The following is a 22,363-nucleotide window of genomic DNA, read 5'->3' on the forward strand; positions in this document are numbered from 1 at the left end:
ATAGCCGCACAATTTTTTCGCTTCCCATAGAGCAAAAACTCATAGATACAAACCTTCTGCAAGCTCCATAGTTAAGTGGTTGGCCCTCTGTTCAGCATTCAGAAGGGATGCCTGGAGCTCTGACACAAGTTCCTCTGATGCTGACTGCGCCCTGATGCTCTGCTGCAACTGCTTTCTCAGGTCTGCAATCTGTTCAGAGGAGTTGACATCACATTGTACAGCTTGCTGTTCAGAATCTTCCATCCCCTTTGCTTGCAGCTGGACTAACAAAAGCTCATTCTTCTTTTGAAGCTCTGCTACAATATTGGCATGGTGCTTGTCCTCTGAACCATTCACCTTGTCAGGATTTGGTTCTTCAATGGAAGCAAGGCGGCCTTCCAAATCTGTGGCATGCTTCTGCAGTTCTGACAAAGCCATGGTTCTTTCACGTAGCTGCTCAGCAATTGCAACCTTCTCAGCAAGCAGTGATTGAAACATGGCTACTTGCTCTTCCTGCAAATAGCAACAGAGTAAATCAAAAGGATTACCATCCACTTTCAAAAACTTTAAAGTGGAGGCCATGAAAAAGTTCTAATTAGATCACATGCATAGTACAACAGAGACTTTGAGGTCAGAATAAGGTATACACACTCAATCAAGAAAACTAACCTCACGTGCTCCACTCTCCATAGCAGCGTCCACCTGCCAAAATAAAAGTTCATTCATAGACCAAATTGACTTTATTTCAGCAATTCAGAGCCCTAAGATGACTGCAGATTCCAAACCGAAGGATATTGATCACTTTTTACAATTCTTTGTGTGTGTGACAGCAAAGCAGACCTCAGCCCAAAACGCAAGCAACATGTGATCTACATCAGCCCCAGCACTGCATAGAAGCAAGGTCTTCTTGCCTTTGTGGAGCAGGTAGTATTTCAAGGATTTTGCAGCCCTACAGGTCAGTCCATTACTTCATAGCCTTCTTGTATCACCCATGATGGACATCCTAGATGGGAACTTTCCCGGCATGCAGGGTTGATTGACTGTTTTTATTCCCCTCTCCCATATCCCATCACTTATTGTACCCTATACCTGGCATAGTAGGCTCTAGATTTTTTATCTTGTATAACCTCAGAGTCTGAGATCGTAGCGTGCAGTTTTCAGTTTGATTCCATGGACACTATGTATACATCATTTTGGTCTCATAGACCCTTTGGGTCATTTGAAGATGTAATATAACTTTCTTACTTTGAGAGAGCTATGTTATTTGTACTCGTTTTTCTTTTCTTTTCCATGATGAGACATACCATGGATAGCATTGTATCACTTTGGTCTCATAGACCCATTGGGTCTTTGGAGACGTTTAGTATAACTTTCTTTCTTTCTCTCACACACACTTGGTCATCACACATTATCTCACCCATACACAAAGCTGGGGACACTATGGAGCCCAAAAACTACAGGATCATCATGATCGGCCATACTCTGGCCAAGCTATATGGATCCGTGCTGGAGATAGAGCGCAGCTCATGGTACCGATTCTATCCACCGAGCTTCCGCATGTTACAGCCACATTGTATCATATGGCTGTTGGATGCTTGATTTATTTGTGCAATATGTGAGCAAACATTCAGTTTGGGGTCTCGCAGTTGAGCAGGTTTATGCATAGCCCAAGTTCCAAGCATTGGCAAGCTAAGCGGGTTTTCAGCTACTTACAAGGCTCTCAGTCTCTTGGCTTATTCTATCCCGGGGGGGGTGAATCACAACTGCATGCCTTTGGTGATTCAGATTGGACTGGTTGTTATGACACTAGAGTGTCCACTAGTGGCTTTTGCTTTCGTCTTGGTGAATCATGTGTATCATGGCTTAGAAAGAAGCAACGAACAGTGGCCACTTCCACCTATGAAGCTGAGTATAGGGCAGCTTTTACAATGACAGTTGAGTGTATTCAACTCAGTCGCCTTATGGCTGATTTGGGTGTAGGACAGCACTCCTCCATTGTGACCTTTACTGATAGTCAAAGCGCATTGGCACTTGTGAGGAACCCCGTGTTTCATGCTCATACTAAGCATATTAAGGTGCCTTATCACTACGTTAGTGAAAGACTCTCTGTAGGAGAGATCAGCTTGGTATATTGCCTACACATGATTACTTGGTATATGTGCCTACACATGATAACTTGGCAGATTTATTCACGAAGGCACTTCCTCATTAAAAGTCCGAAGCTTTCCACAAAGCTTTGGACTTGCTTCCTTTCCGGGATTGATAGCCATCCTTGCACATGTTCACTTCATCACTCCAAGGGGGGGTTGTTGCCTGATGCAACAGGGGTAGTGATGGGTGAACTGTTAAAATACGCAGCAAAATGATAACCAAACTTGATACCACAAGAGCAAGTAGAGTGCAAAAAATAGATAGCACAAGAAAGACAGAGAGATAGGCGTGTAAACTCTTCTCTATACACAAGATCCCAAGAAAAACTGAATGAGTACAAAGTGGGGATCATGGGGCCTATTTATATGGCCCCATGGATGCAGTCGGCCAGCGCATGAAGTGCCACCAGTCCTCCACGACTGGGCAAAGCCAATCGGCCAGCAAAAAAACACCACGACCTCCTCTGATCAGGTCGGCCAGTCTTCAGGAACACATGAGTGCAGTCAGCCAGCATCAGAGGCTCCTACCAGCATGTGGCATCCACCCACACCAAGGAAAAATGGGGAAAAATGGGGAAAGTATACGAGGAGTGAGGAAAAATGATAAAACACCTATACAGGGCGGGCACACCCACAACAGAGGCCCTGGTGTCTGATTAAGACAGGAGATGACTTCTAACACCCCCTCTCAGCTCCTGGGCTTTGAAATCAACCCAAGGGAGCCGGAGTGCCGCCTGAGCGTAGCCTGAGGTAGAGACTTCGTGGAAGAGGTCCGCCGCATTGTCCTCCGTCGAACAATAAAGTAGCAAGATGTCACTAGCCAAGATCTTCTCACGTACAAAGTGATACTGTATCTCTATGTGCTTGGTCCGGGCATGGAAGACCGGGTTCCGAGCAATAGCTATACAACTCTGGTTATCGCACCGGATGACTGTGGGCTTCTTCTGTGGAAACTGACTCCATCCCCTCCTGTGTAAAAGAGTCCTAGATCCTTCGTACTCTGCAGATATCGCAAGATCCACAATCCTGCATCCCAATGAGACTTCAATGGTGTCTACATAAAAGAGCTCAACAGCCCCACGAAGAAGCTCAAGTCCAATCTGGTGTTCAGCAACCAGATCAATGAACCAACCAACTTCCGGTACTGCGAGGCATCGACTGGCTCACAAGGATCATTAACGGTTAACTTTGTGTTTGGGTCCATCGGCGAAGTAATAGGCTTGCAGTTCTCCATCCCAAAGGCCTCAAGCAACTCATGAACATACCGCTGCTGAGAGACAAAAAACCTTCTCTGGGTCTGCCAGATCTCCAATCCCAAAAAGAAGTGGAGTAAGCCTAAGTCGGTCATCTCAAACTCCTTTGACAAGGCAGCCTTCGTCACACCAATGTGCTCCACATGACCGTCGGTGAAAATGAGATCATCCACATAAAGGATGATAATCGTAACCATGCCGCATTCCCGAAAGAGATACAGGTTAGGATCCGCAACCGATCTCTAAAATCCAGTCCGAACAAAGAAGGAATCAATCTTCTGATTCCAAGCCCGAGGAGCCTTCTTAAGACCATACAAGGCCTTACGTAACCTGTAAACCTTCCCTTCTGATCCTGGAACAACAAAGCCTAGAGGCTGCTCAACATACACCTCCTCCTGCAGGTCACCATTAAGGAACATAGATTTGACATCCATTTGATACACGGCAAGAACGGTCCGAATCGTGGACATCCGTGCTGTCGGTGCAAAGGTATCCTCGTAGTCGATGCCTGGCCGCTGAGCATAACCTTTAGCCACAAGTTTGGCTTTGTGTTTGTCCACCGACCCATCTGACGCATATTTGGTCTTAAAGACCCATTTGACAACAATGACTGACCGTTTCGACGGCGGCCTCGATACCAACTCCCATGTGTTGTTCCTCTCGATGGCATCAAGTTCCACCTGCATGGCTTTCCTCCAAGTATCCTATGAAAGGGATTCCTTGACGGAAGTGGGCTCCTTGTCCCGCATAATACGAGACATCAGAGCATAGTTTACCTGAAGAAGCTCCGCTGTATTGCTTTTGTCTCGGACTCTGTGTGATCTTCGAGGGCCGTCCTCTGTGGTCCACTCGGAGGGTAACTCCGTGACACCTGACTCCCGAAGGGTGTCCAACAACCACCTTGGTACTCGAACAGATCGTGGAGCCTCTTGCTGTTGCGGGGGCTCTACTCCAGTTGCGGGCTCAACCTCCTGTGTTGACTGAGGGTGATCAACTGGAGCAATGGTCTGGGAATCATCATCAGACTCCTCTGGATCTCCAAGAAGTGGCTGCTCCTCGACATTGGATACTGGAACATGCTCATCAAAGACCACATCCCGGGCTGACAACAATCTCATTCCTGTCTGGATCATACAATCTGTATCCCTTGGAAAGAGAATTATACCCCACAAATATAAGCTTGCGGGACTTGGAGTCAAGCTTCCCCCTTTACTTCTTCGGAATATGAACATACGCATCACTCCCAAAAACACGAAAGTGCGAGACATCAGGTTTCCTGCCAAAGTATGCCTCAAACGGAGTCATGTTCGGTACTGAAGTCGTCGGAGATCGGTTGAGCATTGCCACAGCCTCTCCCCAAAGTGGACGAGGAAGATCACGATGCTCCAGCATGATCCTCGCCATCTCCACCACAGTCCTGTTCTTGTGTTCTACAACTCCATTCTCCGAAGGCGATCCTATATTGGCCAGTTCCCTCTTGATGCCATGGTCTGCACAAAATCTGAGAAATACAGTCGAGGAGAATTCACCTCCTTTGTCAGCCCGGAGCTTTACCTGCAATCCAGACTCTTTCTCCACCATCACGTGCCAATCCTTGAACCGTGCAAAAGCTTAGTCCTTCTGTGAAAGAAAGTAGACCCACGTGAATCTGGTACAGTCATCAACAAGCAACATAAAATAAAGAGATCCTCCCAATCATGGTGTCTGCTGAGGTCCACACAAGTCAGTGTGAATCAACTCCAACGGTTTCGAAGCCCGCCTGGAAGCCTGCTTCGGAAAGGATTCCCTGTGCTGCTTACCACGTATACAAGAACTGCAACGTCCTTGCCTACTGCCAACATCTGGCAAGCCAACCACCATCTGGTCTCGGAAAGCTCGCCGCAGTGCATCCACATTTAAGTGGCCAAAACGAAAGTGCCACAGATCTCCGACCTGAGAACCTGTTCAACGAGGAGAGTGCAGAGAGCTTGTAGATACCATTCTCCACACCGCCTTCCCAAACAACCTGGCCAGTCTCACGGTCCCGTAGAGCAACTGAATGCTCCTCAAATTCCACCCGAAAGCCAATCTTGCATACTTCATGCACTGACAGAAGATGAAAACCCAGAGCAGGGACATAAAGAACACGGGAAGCATGCTTGCTCCCCTTGCCGTCGGGAATAATCTCCATCCGGCCCTCACTGTGTATCGGAATAGTGGAGTTGTCGCCAATAAAAATGCGACCTGACTGCCATTTCAAATCCAAAAAAAAAGTCACGGGATGGAGTCATGTGCCTAGAAGCACCACTATCAAGAATCCACTCCCGGGTATCCTTCGCGATGAAGCCAACTGCCTCCTTGCTCGAAGACGATGAAGCATCGGAGTCCATCATCTCTAAGTGCACAAATGCAGGAGTCTTTGCAGCTGAGGCTGAAGAATCAGCACTCTTCCCAGTCTGCTTAGGACACTTCCTCCAATAGTGGCCTTTCTCGCCACAATCATTGCAGGATCGTTCGGCCTTCAGCTTCTCTCGTTCTGAGTCGGGCTTCTTCTCAGAAGACTTCTCCGGTGAAGCCTTCCCTTTGCCCTTGTTGTTATTCCGACCTTTCGACCGTTGGCCAGTTAAGGCCTCTGAACCTCCGTTGTGAGGAGGGTTCATGCAACGTTCCTCCTGGTCCAAGACCATTGGCACAAGCTCCTCCTAGGTAATGGTGCTGAGTCTGCCACTCGTAATCAAAGAGGAGTAGAAAGCAGAATACTGAGCAGGCAAGTGGGACAGCAAAGTAATGGCCATGTCTTCAGATGATATCTCCTTCCCAGCCTGGAGGACTTCCTGCTGAAGGGCCTGCAGCCTTTTAATGTGCTCCCGCATCGTCGATGACTTTGCAGGATTCATAACCCGCATCTGCACTTCCAAGGAGATCCTCTTCATGGCTGATACCCTGTTATAAAGAGAAGCCAAGTGCTCCCATATGCCTCAAGCCAACGTCATGTGCTTTACGTGATTGATCACTTGTGGTGTGCAATTGAGGAAAATAAATGACCGGACCCTGGCGTTGACACGATCCCTCATCTGTGCCTGTGCTTCTCGATCCTTCTTCATCGACAGTAACTCCCCTTCCTCTGCTTCCGGCCATGGAACCCCAATGACAATGAAATCAGCAAGGTCATATGACTCCAGCACAGACTCCATCATAACCTTCCAGATGTCGTAATTGTTCCCGTCCAACTGACGGTCCACTGGGAACGTGGGGAGAGTCAGAATCTTCGCGTGCTTCTCAGCCATCTCTAATAAATCTGCCATCGCGGAGATGTAACTGAAAAAGGGTGGGTGGGTGGGAAAAAAAAACTAAACCTGCAAGTGGCTGTCCAGCACCTTAGCCCGCCTTCCTCTTGCAACTTCTCTTCCCGAACAGTCCAAAACAATCCACCAATCAGCAACTTAACTATTCCCCTCTTGCTCAGAAAACTCCCAAGATCTATCAAGAGCCTAGGGCTCTGATACCATGTCAAAATACGCAGCGGAAATGATAACCAAACTTGAGACCACAAGAGCAAGTAGAGTGCAAAAAATAGATAGCACAAGAAAGACAGAGAGATAGGCGTGTAAACTCTTCTCTATACACAAGATCCCGAGAAAAACTGAATGAGTACAAAGTGGGGATCATGGGGCCTATTTATATGGCCCCATGGATGCACTCGGCCAGCGCATGAAGTGCCACCAGCCCTCCACGACTGGGCAAAGCCAATCGGCCAGCAAAAAAACACCAAGACCTCCTCTGATCAAGTCGGCCAGTCTTTAGGAACACATGAGTGCAGTCGGCCAGCATCAGAGGCTCCTGCCAGCATGTGTGTGTGTGTGTGTGTGTGTGTGTGTGTGGGTTCTTGTGCTAGGCTGCACCTCTCCAACACACCCATGATACCAATTGTTGGTGTAGATTTATGTGGCCTACTAAGCTTCAGTTAAGGTGGATGGAAGCTATCCATTGCGTGTGTATAGAGGTAGGAAGACAATGCTCAGAGAGAGAGAGAGAGAGAGAGAGATTGCACGAGTCAATGGTGTGATTAGATTGATATGATAGAAGTGATGTTCATTCACCAAGTACAATGCTTTTTTAGGCTTGCAGCTTTATCTTTTCACCCATACAAATATCACACTCTAATCAGTGTATGCCAAATGGCATACTTATCCACTTATAAGAGTGTGTTCACACACTACTAGAACAATAACCCTTTTAGGGGTTGTTCATAGACACAAATGAAACTCCGAATCCAAGTCTGGTCTGACATTGTTGAGCATGGCCCATCGGGGATGTTGACACCATAGGGTGTGGCTTGGTATATGGGACACCAGGTCTTACTACGGGGGCACTTCTCCAAGGATGTAACTATGGCCTCCGAAGGACTCAATAGCAGGGAGGTGAGCCTTAAGCCTCCATCCTACGTCGTTCCAAGTCAGATAGTTCCAGGGCTTGGTCACGGAGGTGGTGACGGAGGACCTTACATTGGTATTAGAGCCTATATGTGACGCGAAAGGGAATCATGGACAAGGAGGATTCTCTGAGGGAAGCCATGGATTCTCTGAAGAAAAAAAAAATGGTTGTTCCTCAGTGCAAGGGATCCCAAGAGGAGGCTCCTTTTGCCCCTAAAATTTGCCCTTGTTGTTGGCAGACAGGGATGGTAGAGTGACTTGGCCGGCAGAGCAAAGAGGAGTGCATCTTGTGTGTCAGTGGAATCGCCACGAAGGGCTAGGGTTATTACCAAAGGCCGGTCCATCAAGACTTGCCAGACAGGGATGGTAGAGTAAGTGGGCTGGGAGAGCAAAGAGGAGGGCAGCCTGTGTGTCGGTGGTATCACCACAAAAGGCTAGGTTTCTCCCAACGTGATCTACGATTAAGAGTCATAAATTGGCCGCTTATTTCGTAGAACACTTATACAGGCTTTATGGTTTGCCTAAGGAAATAGTCAGTCTAAGTTCACTACAAGATTTTGGCGAGTGATATTCACTAAATTGGAAACTAGGTTAACTATGTCCTCCTATGATCATCTAGACAGTGATGGTCGAACTGAGCATACTAATCAAACTTTGGAGGACATGCCACAAGGCCTTTGTTTCAAAAGGTAGTCGGAGTGGGAAAGGTACCTTCCACAACTTGAATTCGCGTACAACAGTAATAAGCATACGGCAACAGGCTTTAGTCCTTGATGCATATGTACAGTTTTCAATTTTAATCACAATTGCAATAGGATTCGGTAAGATCCAAGATCGGCAGGCGCGAGACTTCTTGTAGGATATGCAAGTGATGCTTAACCTTGCCAAGGAGAGTGTAATGACGGCTCATGATCAAGCTCAAAATTTCAAGGGTCTTCGACGTAAGTACTTGGGTGTACCTGAGGATACAAGGATAGGAGGTGAGCCTTAAGCTTCGCTCCTACGTGGTTCCATGTCGGATACTCCTAGGACTTGGTCATGGAGGACCTTATATGATGTATCTGCTGTAGCAGATGTGCTAACAGGGTAGAAACCCTAAAACATGGCAAAAACCCTAAAATGCAGAATGGCTTATACAGAGCGAACATCCTAAAACATGGTAGAAACCCTAAAACGACCTGATCCCAACAGCAGGAAATCCGTATTTTTGAATTTTATGTTGCCTAAAATGCCAGAAGTGATTGCAGAAACCTTAAGGTAGCTGGGGGAACCTGCTACCCACCTGTGAGAGACAGAAATGTGCGAAAAAAATGAAAGATGCACACATACAAGTGTGCATGTGCACACACGCACCTGTGCATATCCTTGTGCAAGGGCATTAAACAATGTGGTTGAACTCAAAATGAGAAAAGTAGTAAATTAAAACAAAAGTGATTTCTAAAATTATCGACACTATAGATCATGAGAACCTTGTATGTCAACAAGAAAAGAAAAGCAATCAAGCTTGAAATAGCCCATGTTCAATAGCAGGTGGTAAATTCTTCATAGAATACACTTTGTTCAACTCCTTGAGAACTTTTCAAAGGCTGCAACTACTGAAAAATCTAAGAAAAGGTGCAACTGCACCTGAAACAACCTTCACACCCACTATAAATACCTCTTGAGAGTTCTGCATAGGCTGAGATAATGCAGTATCTTGATTCTCATGTGCGGTGTCAGAAACCTCCTCCATATCTTTTTAACACCCAAGTTTTGAAACTGAGATAGAACTCCAATCTGCAAGGAAGAATTCAATAATTTGATTACAAAGATAAAGCATGCAACTTCCGACATCGTCACAAGACAAAAGAAACTGTTAGAGATTCTTACAAATAGGCAAAGCATTCCCATGGATCATATAGCATGCTTTGTGTAGTGAGTTCTACATTAGAGGAATTTGCTATGGGTAGTAGCTTTCCTCAGGTCCAAAGTAGGAGCCACCAGAAACGTATAATTGTGACAGCAAGTTTAGCAACTGCACTAAAGTCAGGCTACCAGCACCAGCTTCAGTCCAGAATCAATGCAACTCACAGCAAAGTGTATCTGTGGATCTGGAGGAAACGACAATGTCCTCTTCTGTTCCCGGCCAAATAAAGCCTGACAGTAAGGTGTATCTATTTCAAAAAAAAATCATCCATTCATCCTTAAACTTTCAGCATACTCATATCAGGGCATTTGCAGTTTATGCTATCGTAACTTTCCTTGAGCAATTGAAAGATTAAAGAATTGGACACTGGAATCAGTGTAAGGTTGCCCCGAAAAAAAAATATTAGGGTCCAGGATTTTTGGACTTCCGTTAGCACTTGATGGTTGGGTTGTGCTCGGGTAGGTGTGCAGAAATGGACGCCTCCAATTTTGGAAGACAGACTTCTTATCACGTGAAGGAACGAACAGACTCCACAAGGGGATTTGGCAGACCAACCCCTCACAGCCATCAAATGATATGATGATGCAAAGTCAACAGCATCATGCGCATTTGACGGAAGGTTGCTGTGACAAGCCAGTATCTTAGCATGACACCTCGTAAAAAGAAATGGCACTTCAAAAGCCCAACTAGAGAAGGAGAAGGCCAAGCTAGACAGAAAGAAAGAAAGTTATATTAAACATCTTCAAAAGACCCAATGGGTCTATGAGACCAAAAGTGATACAATAGTGTCCATGTAATCTCATCATGGTACAAAACAAAACAAAGACGAGCTATGAGCGTGGAATGTCAAATCCAAGCCATATGATACAAAGTGGGACCATCATCATCGTACAACCTATGGAGCTAACCCCCTAGTAGGGGGAGGGGGCCGTCAAGGATATCGCGCATGGGGTTAGCCTATAGAAGGCTCTGCAGATCCGCCGGGCGTGGGAAGGTGGCTTTGTGCCTCTCCAAGATCTCCTCAAGCTAGAGCTAATGTCTGTGTTGCTCGCGAGGTCCAGGGAGTCTGGGGCGTCGGGCTCGCTGTAGTGCCGTGGCCCAGTCTAAAGTCACGCCAGAGTGGGGTCTGGCTGGGGTTGGGCACTCAAGAATGTGTGGCTCGATGAGGCTGTGGGTATGTCATCCATGGCTGGTGGGATGTCCTCTCGTGGTCAGAAGAACTGAGTGATGGTCGCTTGGGGCCGGGGTGGTTGTCTCCATGGGGTCTCGACTCCCTAATCAATGAGTCTCTGTGGCGATGAAGGTCTAGTAGGAAGAGGCCCAATGTCAAATCCCCACAGATCTCCTCGTGATCGTTCTTGGTTCGAGACTCGAAACCTGCAAACAAACGAACAAACCAACAACAAGGGGGTGCAGGCCTGACTCACCTCCCAACCATGACAGCCGTGGGCGAACCCACAGTCTTGGCTGTCCCCACCGAGCCACGAGCTGAGCTAACTAGGATGACGTACCGACCAATCTCCTCCTCGTGACGTCCCATACCCCCACGAAGCTGCCCTCGCGGGCCTCCAGATTGCTGCCGGCCTCAGCTGCATAAAGCAGGTGCACGTCTGCACTAGATCCAGGCTCCAAGACCATAGAGCTCTCACAAACTTGCGAGACTCTCTATATCCCAATAACTAACCTTGGCCACACTTTTATAGGCTCTTGGCCGGTCATCGGGCGTCCACACTTGGGCGCCCGCCCATCCATACTTGGGTGCCCGCCCGTTAGTATATCCCTAACTCAGCTCGTCAATCAGCCTGCCTAGTTCCAAGCTTCCCCAAGCCTCAAAACTAGTCTTGCGTGCGTGTAGCACACGGTAGATACACACTGTGCACATGACATACTCCCCTTCCTCTAATGCTCAATCCTAAGCTCACTAAAAAGCCAGGGTAATCTCTCTGAAGAGTAGTCAATGTCTCTCATGTAGCGTCCTCCTCAACACGATCCTTCCACTTGATCTTGTATTCCATGATAAGCGTATTACGCAATCTTCATTCACGAAATCCAAGAATCCTTTCAGGTTCATGCGGAACAAATGTCATGTCCTCGACATCTATGATTTCTTGAGGAGTAACTAACTGATCTGTTCCACCCAGTACTTCCTTAAGTCTACTGACATGAAATATAGGATGAACTTTCACATGAGAAGGCAAATCCAATTCATATGCTACTGAACCAATCCGTCGTGTAACACGAAATGGTCCACAGTATCTAGGGGATAATTTTGGGAGTCGGAGATCTACCTGTCCGTAAAGTCTCGGAATCTTTCGGAACTCGCAAATACACCATCGTTCCTTCAGAGAACTCTCTGGGTGAACGATGTCTATTAGCATAAACCTATCTCGATCTTGAGCACTTCTAATAGAATCCTTTTGCAACTTGTAACATTTCCTGCATATCTTGCAAAAAATTACGTGCTGCATCATGCTGAAGTCCTGAGAATCCTACTGTAACAGGTGATCTAGGTTGAAAACCATACATAAGCATGAAAAGACTAAACCCTGTACTCGTATGCTTAGTACTGTTATATGCAAATTCGAACATAGAAAGATAATCCTCCCATGAACTCTGTCTTTTGGATACATATGCTCGAAGCATATCCTCCAAAATCTGATTCACTCTTTCAGTCTGGCCATCAGATTGAGGATGATCAGAGGAACTCAAATTCAAAGTTGTTTCCAACTTCTCAAAAACAAGTTTCCAAAAATCACTCGTAAATCACTGACTATGTCCTGCGGTAACCCGTACAGTCTAAACAATTGCTTGATAAACTGCCGTGCTAATTGCGTAGCCGTAATAGTCTTCCGTCGGTAAAAATCTAGCCATTTTTGTCAAGCGATCTACCACAACCCGAATAGAATCGTGGCCTTGATGTGTTCTTGGCAATCCGGTAATAAAATCCATGGAAATACTTTTTCATTTATTACCTGGGATTTGCAAAGGATGCAACAATCCAGCCTGTCTAAAGCGTTCAGCTTTATTTGCCTGACAAATCTGACACTTGAGAACATAATCTTCTACATACTCTTTCATCTTTGGTCAATAAAAAGTGTGTTTCACTAATGATAACATCCTGTGTACCCCAGGGTGTCCAGCAGAAGGGGCGTCGTGACACTCCTTAAGAATCTTGGACCTAATGTCCGGGAGTACACAAATTTTGTCATTACGGAATAGTAAGCCATTCCGAATCATCCACTGGCCTCCTGCAGCCTGAATAGTAGACTGCTCAGTCATCAAGTCTTGGTCAATCAATGAGCTCTCGTCCTGGATCTTCTGCCAAAATGGACCAAAATAACTATCAGTCCTGCAAAGCCCTCTCAATGACTGAAATAAGTCAGCAGAAATCTCGGTGAATGACAAAGTATTCACCTCTCTAATCCGACTAACCGCATCTGCAATACTATTCATGGACCCTTTCCGATAACGGATCTCAAAATCAAAATCTTGCATTAACTCCGCCCAACGAGCTTTCCTTCCTCTCAAATCATCCGCATCACACACATACTTGATTGACTGATGATCAGTCAATACCATAAACTTGGAGCCATATAAATAATGTCTCCAAACCTTGAGAGCATAAATCACATCATAAAGCTCCTTCTCAAGGGTTGGCCAACGAGATTGAGTGTCGTCTAGTTTTTTACTTTCAAAAGCAACCGGTCTACCATCTTGAAATAGAGCAGCCCCGATAGCATAGTCACTGGCATCAGTTTCAAGAACATAAGGCTGACTAGGATCAGGCAATGCTAAGATAGGTGCTTCCTTGACCTTATCTTTCAAAAGTCTGAAGGCCATATCCAAATCGTTATTCCAAGTGATAGACTGATTTGACTTACGTCCACGACCTTTCAATAAGTCGGTCATCGGTACGTCTAGTTTTTTACTTTCAAAAGCAACCGGTCTACCATCTTGAAATAGAGCAGCCCCGATAGCATAGTCACTGGCATCAGTTTCAAGAACATAAGGCTGACTAGGATCAGGCAATGCTAAGATAGGTGCTTCCTTGACCTTATCTTTCAAAAGTCTGAAGGCCATATCCAAATCGTTATTCCAAGTGATAGACTGATTTGACTTACGTCCACGACCTTTCAATAAGTCGGTCATCGGTAGTGTGAGTTGAGAGTACTCCCGTAAAAATTTCCGAAGAAAAACTACAAAACCGAGAAAAGAACGAAGTTGTTTCACTGTTCGTGGTATAGGCCAATCCAGAACCTTCTGAACTCGGTCAGAGTCAATGCTCAATCCATCTCTAGTGATCTTGTGTCCCAAGTAAATGATGTCGGTCATAAAGAACTCACATTTACTTAACTTAGCATATAGTCGATTCTGTCTTAAAATAGATAAGACAATCGTGAGGTGTCTGACATGATCCTCAAGAGTACGACTATATATCAAAATATCATCCAGGAACACCACCACAAATTTTCCCAAATGTTCATGAAAAAGATCATTCATCATTTGCTGGAAAGTGGCTGGAGCATTGGTTAACCCAAAAGGTGATACGAGAAACTCGTAATGGCCATACCTAGTCCGAAAGGCGGTTCTTTCGACATGCCTTTCATGAATACGTATCTGGTGATAGCCAGTACGTAAATCTATCTTCGTGAAATATTTCGCTCCTACTAACCGGTCAATCAGGTCATCTGATCTAGGGAGAGGATAACAGTTCTTAATAGTCAGCTTGTTCAATCTCTTGTAATCTATACACATTCTTCAAGTATTGTCCTTCTTTCTCCTAATACGCAACACAGGTGCACCCCAAGGTGATTTACTTGGACGGATCTAGCCCATCCTCAAATAATCTTCGAGTTGTTTAGCTAACTCATCTTCCTCAGCTTGGCTCATCCTATAAGGTGGAATACTGACAGGATGAGCACCAGGGATCAAGTCAATACGATGATCTACTGCCCGTTCAGGTGGTAAACCCGATGGCAGTTCCTTAGGAAATACATCTTGAAACAAATCAAGTATCTTCTGTAATTCTTTGCTTTCAAACACACTTAATTCATTTACATCCATGGAAGATATGAGAAATGAAGAAAGTGGAATCAAGACACAATGGAAAGCAGTATACAAAGAAGAATCCATTATATTTCCAAAATCAATTGTATTTACAATCACCTAAAATACTATACTTGGTGTCCCTATGCTGAAAAGAAAAATTATGAATAGACCAATCTATCTGGACTTCAAGAGTCTTAAACCACTCAATCCCTAATAACAATCACCTAAAATACTATATTTGGTGTCCCTATGCTGAAAAGAAAAATTATGAATAGACCAATCTATCTGGACTTCAAGAGGGATGAATACAATCACCTAAAATACTATACTTGGTGTCCCTATGCTGAAAAGAAAAATTATGAATAGACCAATCTATCTGGACTTCAAGAGTCTTAAACCACTTAATCCCTAATAACAAGTCTACATTTTACAGATGCATTACATAGCATTCCAGAGTATCTTTGTAGTCCTGAATCTGGATTGGAAGCATCTCCACCTTGCGATCCCAAACTTGCCTTCCCGCAGGTAGGCGTACCTCATAGGTATGGTCGCTAAGTGTCGTATCAAGACTCAATTTCCGCACAAGTTTGTAGTTAACAAAGTTATGTGAACTGCCAGGGTCTAAAAGAATGTGAATTTTATGGCCATTCACTTCTCCATAAACTCGGAGAAGATCATGCAAGCCAAATACTTTAGAATTGAACAGACAATCAGAACAAGTACTAGGGCGAGAAAGTACAATAATTGACGTACCTGTCAAAGACAACTGATTAGCTGCCTTTGGCCTGGGTCCTGCGTTTGTCTTGGTACCCTTTTGCTTTGGGAACTCGTTATGCATGTGTCCTTTTTCTTCGCAGATAAAACGTCGTCCTTCCTTCTTGAGCTTTAAAGCCCTAAGGAGTCGTTTCTTCTTTGCTGGTGTCAAACTTGAATTCTTCGAAGGTTGGTTCGAAGACTTTCCTTCTGTCGTGTTAGCCATAGATGCTTGTTCCCCTGCTCGGTAACAGGTTTCGACTTGGAAGAGACCATCGTATCATCATAGATACGAGCTGAATGAATGGCCTCGTCCAATGTTTTACATTTGTTATTCTTAACCTGTAAACGGTATGAGTCTGGTAAACCAGCTACGAAAAACCCCAAAAGAGTAGTGGGATCCATCTTTGTAGCTTTCATCTGCAAGTCACGAAACTTCTGGAGGTAGACCTCATAAGTGAGGTGCTGCGAGATCATGGTCAAAGCTGAAAACCGGGCAACAACATCATAATCATCCTCTTTCTTGAGAAATTCTTTCTTGAAGACGTCTTCGAATTGTACCCAAGTCGTTGGCTTAGGGTTGAGTTCCTTCCACCAAAGCAAAGCTTTGCCGGACAGGAAACCTGCTGCTAGCTGGATCTTCTTTCCATCATCATATGGATGAAACTGAAAGTGAACTTGCCACTTATGTAGCCACGTGTCCACTATCTCCTTGGTGCGCTGCTTTTGCTCGCCCCCAAACGGTTCCGGAGTAATGTTGGGGCCTAAAGCTGAAGCCAAGGTATCCATACCCGAGAAAGTAGAGAGGGTAGTGGTCAATAGAGCAATGGAGTTCTGCAAAGCTTGCATCTGGGCTGCGATTTGTGCCTGACGTTCCGATGAAGAAGCTTCGAGAGATACTTTGAATTCTTGGAAATCTGATTTTGACACAAAATCGTCAACAAAAAGATCGACATCGGTACCTTCCGTAGCCGGCAAGCCTTCGCGTTCCACAAGGGGGTCCAACTCCGATTCTTGGGTCCAAGGTTGGGTCACGTACGCGTACACTTGGATGTGAGGCGTTCTAGACGTACGTACGTTTTTTGTACGTACGGAACATTAAGGGCGTGCGCTAATTTTTTTTTCCACGTGTAAGATGGCTGCAGTTTTTTTTTCAATCTGCAGGTCGGCGTCGTCTCTTTAATGCTGAGCGTCGGTGGTCATTTTTTTGGGGCTGGGCTGGGCTCATTAGCCTTTATTATTTATAAGGCATGGCCCAAATAAAGGGCCAAACTTAAAGTAGAAAAAAACCAAAAAAAAAAACGGGTTCGACGGGCTGCAGAAAACGGGCCCAATTAAAAAACGAAAAAATAAACGGGAGAAAGAAAAAAAAACGGGAAAAAAATGAAAAAAAAACAACGCGCACATGCAGCCAACAGCGCGCAGACTATTGAGCGCGCGCACACACACACACACACAAACATGTCACACACACACACACACGACTGAAGGTTGAATAATCTCTCTCTCTCTCTCTCTCTCTCTCTCTCTCTCTCTCTCTCTCCATATACCTCTACATTATACACTGTCAACATGAAAATTCAACCTTTTTATTTGACATTCACATGACATTGAAGAGCTCATAGCCTCATTGTAACCCCCCCCCCCCCCCCCCCCCCCCCCACACACACACACACACATAGTGACAAGCGTGTACACATACACATCCAAATTCCAAAATAACACACACATCTCTCTCTCTCTCTCTCTCTCTCTCTCTCTCTCTCTCTCTCTCTCTCTCTGCCATGGGCAAGAAACAACATGCCTATTGGAAGCTTCACACACTCCAAGATGATGAGAAGAGCAACCAATGGAGATGCCGGTATTGTGGAGGTGACTTCAAAAGTTCAGTTACTCGCCTCATCTCTCATGTATCGGGTCTCGGTGGCAATGGCATTTCAGCTTGCAAATCTGTGCCACGCGACATAGCAAATAAGGTGATAGCCGAGCAAAATTTGAGGGCTTCACAGGGTGCAGCCATGGCAGCTGAAGACGAGGATTTGTTGGATCCTCTTCCTCCTCGAGCTGCATTTGTTAATCCAACGGCTGCTACAGGATCCTCTAGTGCCTCGATTGCAATGGGGCAGCCTAGTAGAAAGAGGGCAAGAGTAGAGGAGAGCATTATGGAGGAAGGTGCAGGTTCCAACATGCATTGTGATAGTTCTTCTAAACAGCAGACCACTCTCCCATCTCGCATCTTTAGCACCGCATGGGTAAAGGAGCGGCAAAGGGTTGCCGAGATAGAGATTGCACGCACACTTATACAATGCAATATCTCCTTCAATGTGCTTCGCACGGACCAATGGAAGAAGATGGTTCAAGCAATAGCCGCTGTGGGTTCGTGCGAGGATTGGCACGGGGTCGAATACAAACAAATGAGGACACGCATGCTAGATGAGGAGAAAGCCAGGATAGATGTGGCGCTGCAACCAATACGGGACAACTAGAGAAAGTTCGGATGCACCATCTTGTCTGATGGATGGGCCGACATCCGAAGGTGCCACATGATAAACATTCTTGTATCATCACGTTTTGGCACCTATTTCTTGCGTGCGGTGGATGCTGGTAAGGCAGGTGAGAGTGTTACAGCTGAATTTATATATCAGCACATTAGGCAAGCCATCATAGAGGTGGGTCCAGAAAATGTTGTACAGGTGGTCACTGACAATGCCTCCAACTGTAGGAGGATGGGAGAGTTGGTAGAAGGTGAGTTCCCAAGCATTGTGTGGACTCCATGTGCTGCACATTGCTTGGATTTATTAATGGAGGATGTGGGGAAGCTTACTTGGGTGCAGCCAGTGTTGGCGGATGCCAATCGCATCACCACCTTTTTCAGAAAAAAACACAAAGCATTGGCGCTCTTTCGCAACAAGAGCCCCGGGCTTGATATGGTACGGCCTTCCAAGACTCGATTCGCTTATGCATACATGGTCTTGAAGCGTTTGCAGAGGCTCCATGATCCTCTACAAGCCACTGTGGTTGATCCAGCTTGGAAAGATCCACGACATTGCAATTCAGAGCCTACAAAGTATGTCCAACGTAAGATCTTGGACGAGAATTTTTGGGAGGAGACAGCAAAGATTGTCAAGTTGCTAAAGCCGCTCTTCTTTCTCTTGCGCATGACAGACATGGAGGGATCTACCATGGGTCTCCTCTACCACATGTTTAGGAGGATGCGGCTAGAGATTAGCCGGTCCACAGTGGTGTCTCAAGACAGGTAAGCCATTATCAAGTGCACGTCACATGTTTATCGCACCAATCATTTTAAATTGCTCTTATTATAACTTTGGTCTCGACTCTTTTTTCCTCTCTAGAATTAGAGAACTGAATCAGATTATAGAGACGCGTTGGGAGTACATGTCTCGCCCAATTCATGGCATGGCTGCACTCCTTCATCCTCTTTATCGAAAGGATGAGACCATAAGCAATCCAGAGCTTCTTACCATGCGCGACATGTACTTGGAGGAAACCTATCCTCAAGAGCAGCAGTCAGAGGTAAACAACTCCATGGTATCCTACATGCATAGCTTGGGTGCCGCTTTTAGCAGAACCTCATGCAACAAGGAAGACGAGGCAAAGGCCCCGATTAACTGGTGGTTGATTTATGGTTATCAATCATTCCAACTCCAACAAGTGGCATTGCGCGTCCTCTCTCAAGTGAGTGACAATAACTCCCTAAATGGAAAACGATGTGTGATAATAAATAGGTTTTGATTACTTTAAAACTTTTATTACTTGTAGGATTGTTCAGCTGGTGCGTGTGAGCGTAATTGGAGTGCCTACTCTCTTATTCATACAAAGATCCGCAATAAACTCAAGACCAGCCAGTTGGAACGCTTGGTTTATTGCCGAGCCAATCTTCGATTGGTTCAAAATCTTAAGAAACTTGAGCATCCTATGCAGGTGACTGATTGTGTCATAGAGTCTAGACATTAGTATATACAAGTAACAATATTATGATGCATGCAGCTGCCAGCATGGTGCGCATGCCATGGTCACAGACAATTCGCATTGAACATGTTTATTTTGTTGACAGGTTGATCCTCTATCTCTGAAGCACGTTGCTACCGCAGAAGAGGCGCAGACCGCATTGAGAAACGAGCAGGAGGAGATAATTCGCATGTTGCACAGAGAGCTGGAGAGTATAAACCGCAGGGTGACTCGGGCTTCTTCCAGGGCGTATGACATTGAGCCCAGTGGTGATGCGCATGTTGTGCAGTCGAGCGGGCGAGGTAGACGAGGCGCTAGGCGCGGGACTCGTCGAGGACGAGGACGACGCACATCTACCACATCACATGCGCAGACATCGACAGTAGCTACAGAGGAGATGCTAGATGATCATGAGAGAGTACCCTATGTAGAGCCTGAGTATGATTCTGATGGGAATGTCCTTACCGATGGAGACGTCCCATCTGATTCAGCTTCATCATCAGGTGTTGATGATGATGAGTAGCCTTTGCAGGACCTAGGTTGACCGGGGCACTTTTTACTCTCTTTAGGAGAGGTTTTTTTCCCCGTGTCCTTTGTATCGGTTTCTTTACTTGTAGCGCTTTGCGCATGCTCAGAGTTTCCGTAATCTATGTTTCATGAATGACATTCAATGATATGTACTAGTGGATCTAATTTATATATATATTATATTGACGTACTTTACGTACTTTTGCTCGAAGACCGTATTGTACCGCGTACCGTACTCGTACCGTACCGTACGTATGGACCTACCTTGCTTGGGTCGACATCGTGAAGACGGTAAGTGGAGAGAAAATTTGATCTTTGCACAAGAAAAGTGCGAGTGAACTTGAGAGCTTGAGAGCTTGAAAACTTGAGAGATGTGTGACAAGAAGCCCACTTAAGGGGTTTATAAAGATAGCCCCAAAAGCTAAAAATCTCCAAAAGCTAGGCTTAGCTTTTGCTTTGCTTTTGTGTTTTTATATATATATATATATATATATATATATATATATATATATATATATATGTATGTATTCAATTTTCTTTTTTTTTTTTAATAATAAACACTTTGAAACCTTGGGGGAGGGGTCTTTTAAACCTTTTTTTTTTTAAAAAAAATTTAAACTCCCAAAAAAAACAAAAGCTCTAAAAAAAAGTGGGCTTTCCTTGTTTTTTTTTTCTCCTCCTGGATTAGACCCGCCGACGTGCTGCTGTCTACTGACGCCATCCTGCTGCTGCTGCTGGCGCCTGTGTGCATCATACGCGTAGCCGTCGGCGGCCGGTGCTGCCTGCGCCAACCTGCGCCTGCGCCTGCGCTTGCGCAAGCCTGCGTGGGCCTGGGCAGCACGGCAGTGTAGCCCTGGGCGCCTGCCGGTCTAGCCTAGGCGCTACCTGGGCAGCCTGGCCACAAGGCCACGTGGCCTGGGCGCCCGCCTTGCCTGGCATGTGCGCCGGCCTGCCTAGCCTAGGCACCTACGTGGGCCTGGCTGCTTGGCCGCCTGCTTGGCTAGCCTTAGGCGCCTTCAAGCATAGCCGCCGCCTTTGCCTACACGCACAGCTCCCTACGACCAGCAGCTCCACACGATCAGTCCTGCAGCGCACCTGGTTCGCTTTCTCTCGCTCTCTCTCTCGTTCGTTCAACGACAAGCAACGTGCTTTTTCTGCTTCTCTCCCTACAGTTCATGCGACTGCACAAACAATTTCCCTACTTCTTGCAAAGCAATCAACCCTTCTAAGACTACCATCCCCATCAACATGGGTCTCTTTGATGAAGAAAAACACATACTATTCTGAAAACAGCAGTATGCACAGAAAAAACAGCAGTATGCAAAGAGACCCATCAACATGGGTCTCTTTGATGAAGAAAAACACATACTATTCTGAAAACAGCAGTATGCACAGAAAAAACAGCAAGCTTTTTAACACATACCTTTCTTCGACCTCTTCTTCTCTATCTACCGACTTGCTCGTTCACGAGGTATGCTCTGATACCACTGTCAAATCCCCACGGATCTCTTCGTGATCATTCTTGGTTCGAGACTCGAAACCTGCAAACAAACGAACAAACCAACAACAAGGGGGTGCAGGCCTGACTCACCTCCCAACCATGACAGCCGTGGGCGAACCCACAGTCTTGGCTGTCCCCACCGAGCCACGAGCTGAGCTAACTAGGATGACGTACCGACCAATCTCCTCCTCGTGACGTCCCATACCGCCACGAAGCTGCCCTCGCGGGCCTCCAGATTGCTGCCGGCCTCAGCTGCATAAAGCAGGTGCACGTCTGCACTAGATCCAGGCTCCAAGACCATAGAGCGCTCACAAACTTGCGAGACTCTCTATATCCCAATAACTAACCTTGGCCACCCTTTTATAGGCTCTTGGCCGGTCATCGGGCGTCCACACTTGGGCGCCCGCCCGTCCATACTTGGGTGCCCGCCCGTTAGTATATCCCTAACTCAGCTCGTCAATCAGCCTGCCTAGTTCCAAGCTTCCCCAAGCCTTGAAACTAGTCTTGCGTGCGTGTAGCACACGGTAGATATACACTGTGCACATGACACCCAAGCACCGCTGATCTGGGTAATCCATGATCCCGGATAAGGGTCCAAACCCCTCTCTAAAGAGATAGTGGAACCTCCCTCGAATCTCATAATATATGGTGCATCTGCATATGAAGTGCTCCTCTGACTCGACCTCCTGCTGGCACATAGTGCATATCCTCTCCTCACGAGGTATCTGCGTGGCTCTCCCTATCTCTATCCCTAGATGGTGCGATGACACCCGCAACTGGCCCACTGCAATGCACATGGCATGTGACGTGTATATGTCAAGATATCTGGCCCTCAGTATGAAACCATTCTCTGTAAGCCTCAT

General features: G+C 46.0%; 3 protein-coding genes across 6 annotated transcripts in view; 2 read left to right on the top strand and 1 right to left on the bottom strand.

Moving 5' to 3' along the window:
• Positions 1-22,363, bottom strand: part of ATGRIP (Golgi-localized GRIP domain-containing protein) — a 167,492-nt gene that overhangs the window by 142,299 nt on the left and 2,830 nt on the right. The window contains exons 1-4 of one of the 4 annotated variants that reach the window (XM_086812508.1): positions 9,664-9,930; positions 9,452-9,570; positions 649-681; positions 54-492 (exon numbers count right to left, since the gene is read on the bottom strand). In XM_086812508.1, the coding sequence (XP_086668634.1) occupies positions 54-492; positions 649-681; positions 9,452-9,526 (547 nt within the window). In that variant the 5' untranslated portion in view covers positions 9,527-9,570; positions 9,664-9,930. Of the gene's footprint in view, positions 1-53; positions 493-648; positions 682-9,451; positions 9,571-9,663; positions 9,931-22,363 lie in introns of those variants that run through there. The other 3 variants (XM_086812507.1, XM_086812510.1, XM_086812509.1) reach the window with 3 other exon arrangements.
• LOC147629252 (uncharacterized) lies at positions 18,046-18,762 on the top strand. Its single transcript, XM_086812878.1, has one exon. It carries the CDS (start codon positions 18,046-18,048, stop codon positions 18,760-18,762), a length of 717 nt encoding a protein of 238 aa, XP_086669004.1.
• Positions 18,509-19,994, top strand: LOC147629253 (uncharacterized). The gene is made up of 3 exons (XM_086812879.1): positions 18,509-19,198; positions 19,283-19,444; positions 19,578-19,994. The coding sequence occupies exons 1-3, from the start codon at positions 18,785-18,787 to the stop codon at positions 19,992-19,994; spliced, it is 993 nt and encodes a 330-aa protein (XP_086669005.1). The 5' UTR covers positions 18,509-18,784.

The sequence above is a fragment of the Cibotium barometz genome, chromosome 18 (genome assembly GCF_041138505.1).
Source record: "Cibotium barometz isolate CiBa-2024 chromosome 18, ASM4113850v1, whole genome shotgun sequence".
In the NCBI taxonomy this organism is placed as follows: Eukaryota; Viridiplantae; Streptophyta; class Polypodiopsida; order Cyatheales; family Cibotiaceae; genus Cibotium; species Cibotium barometz.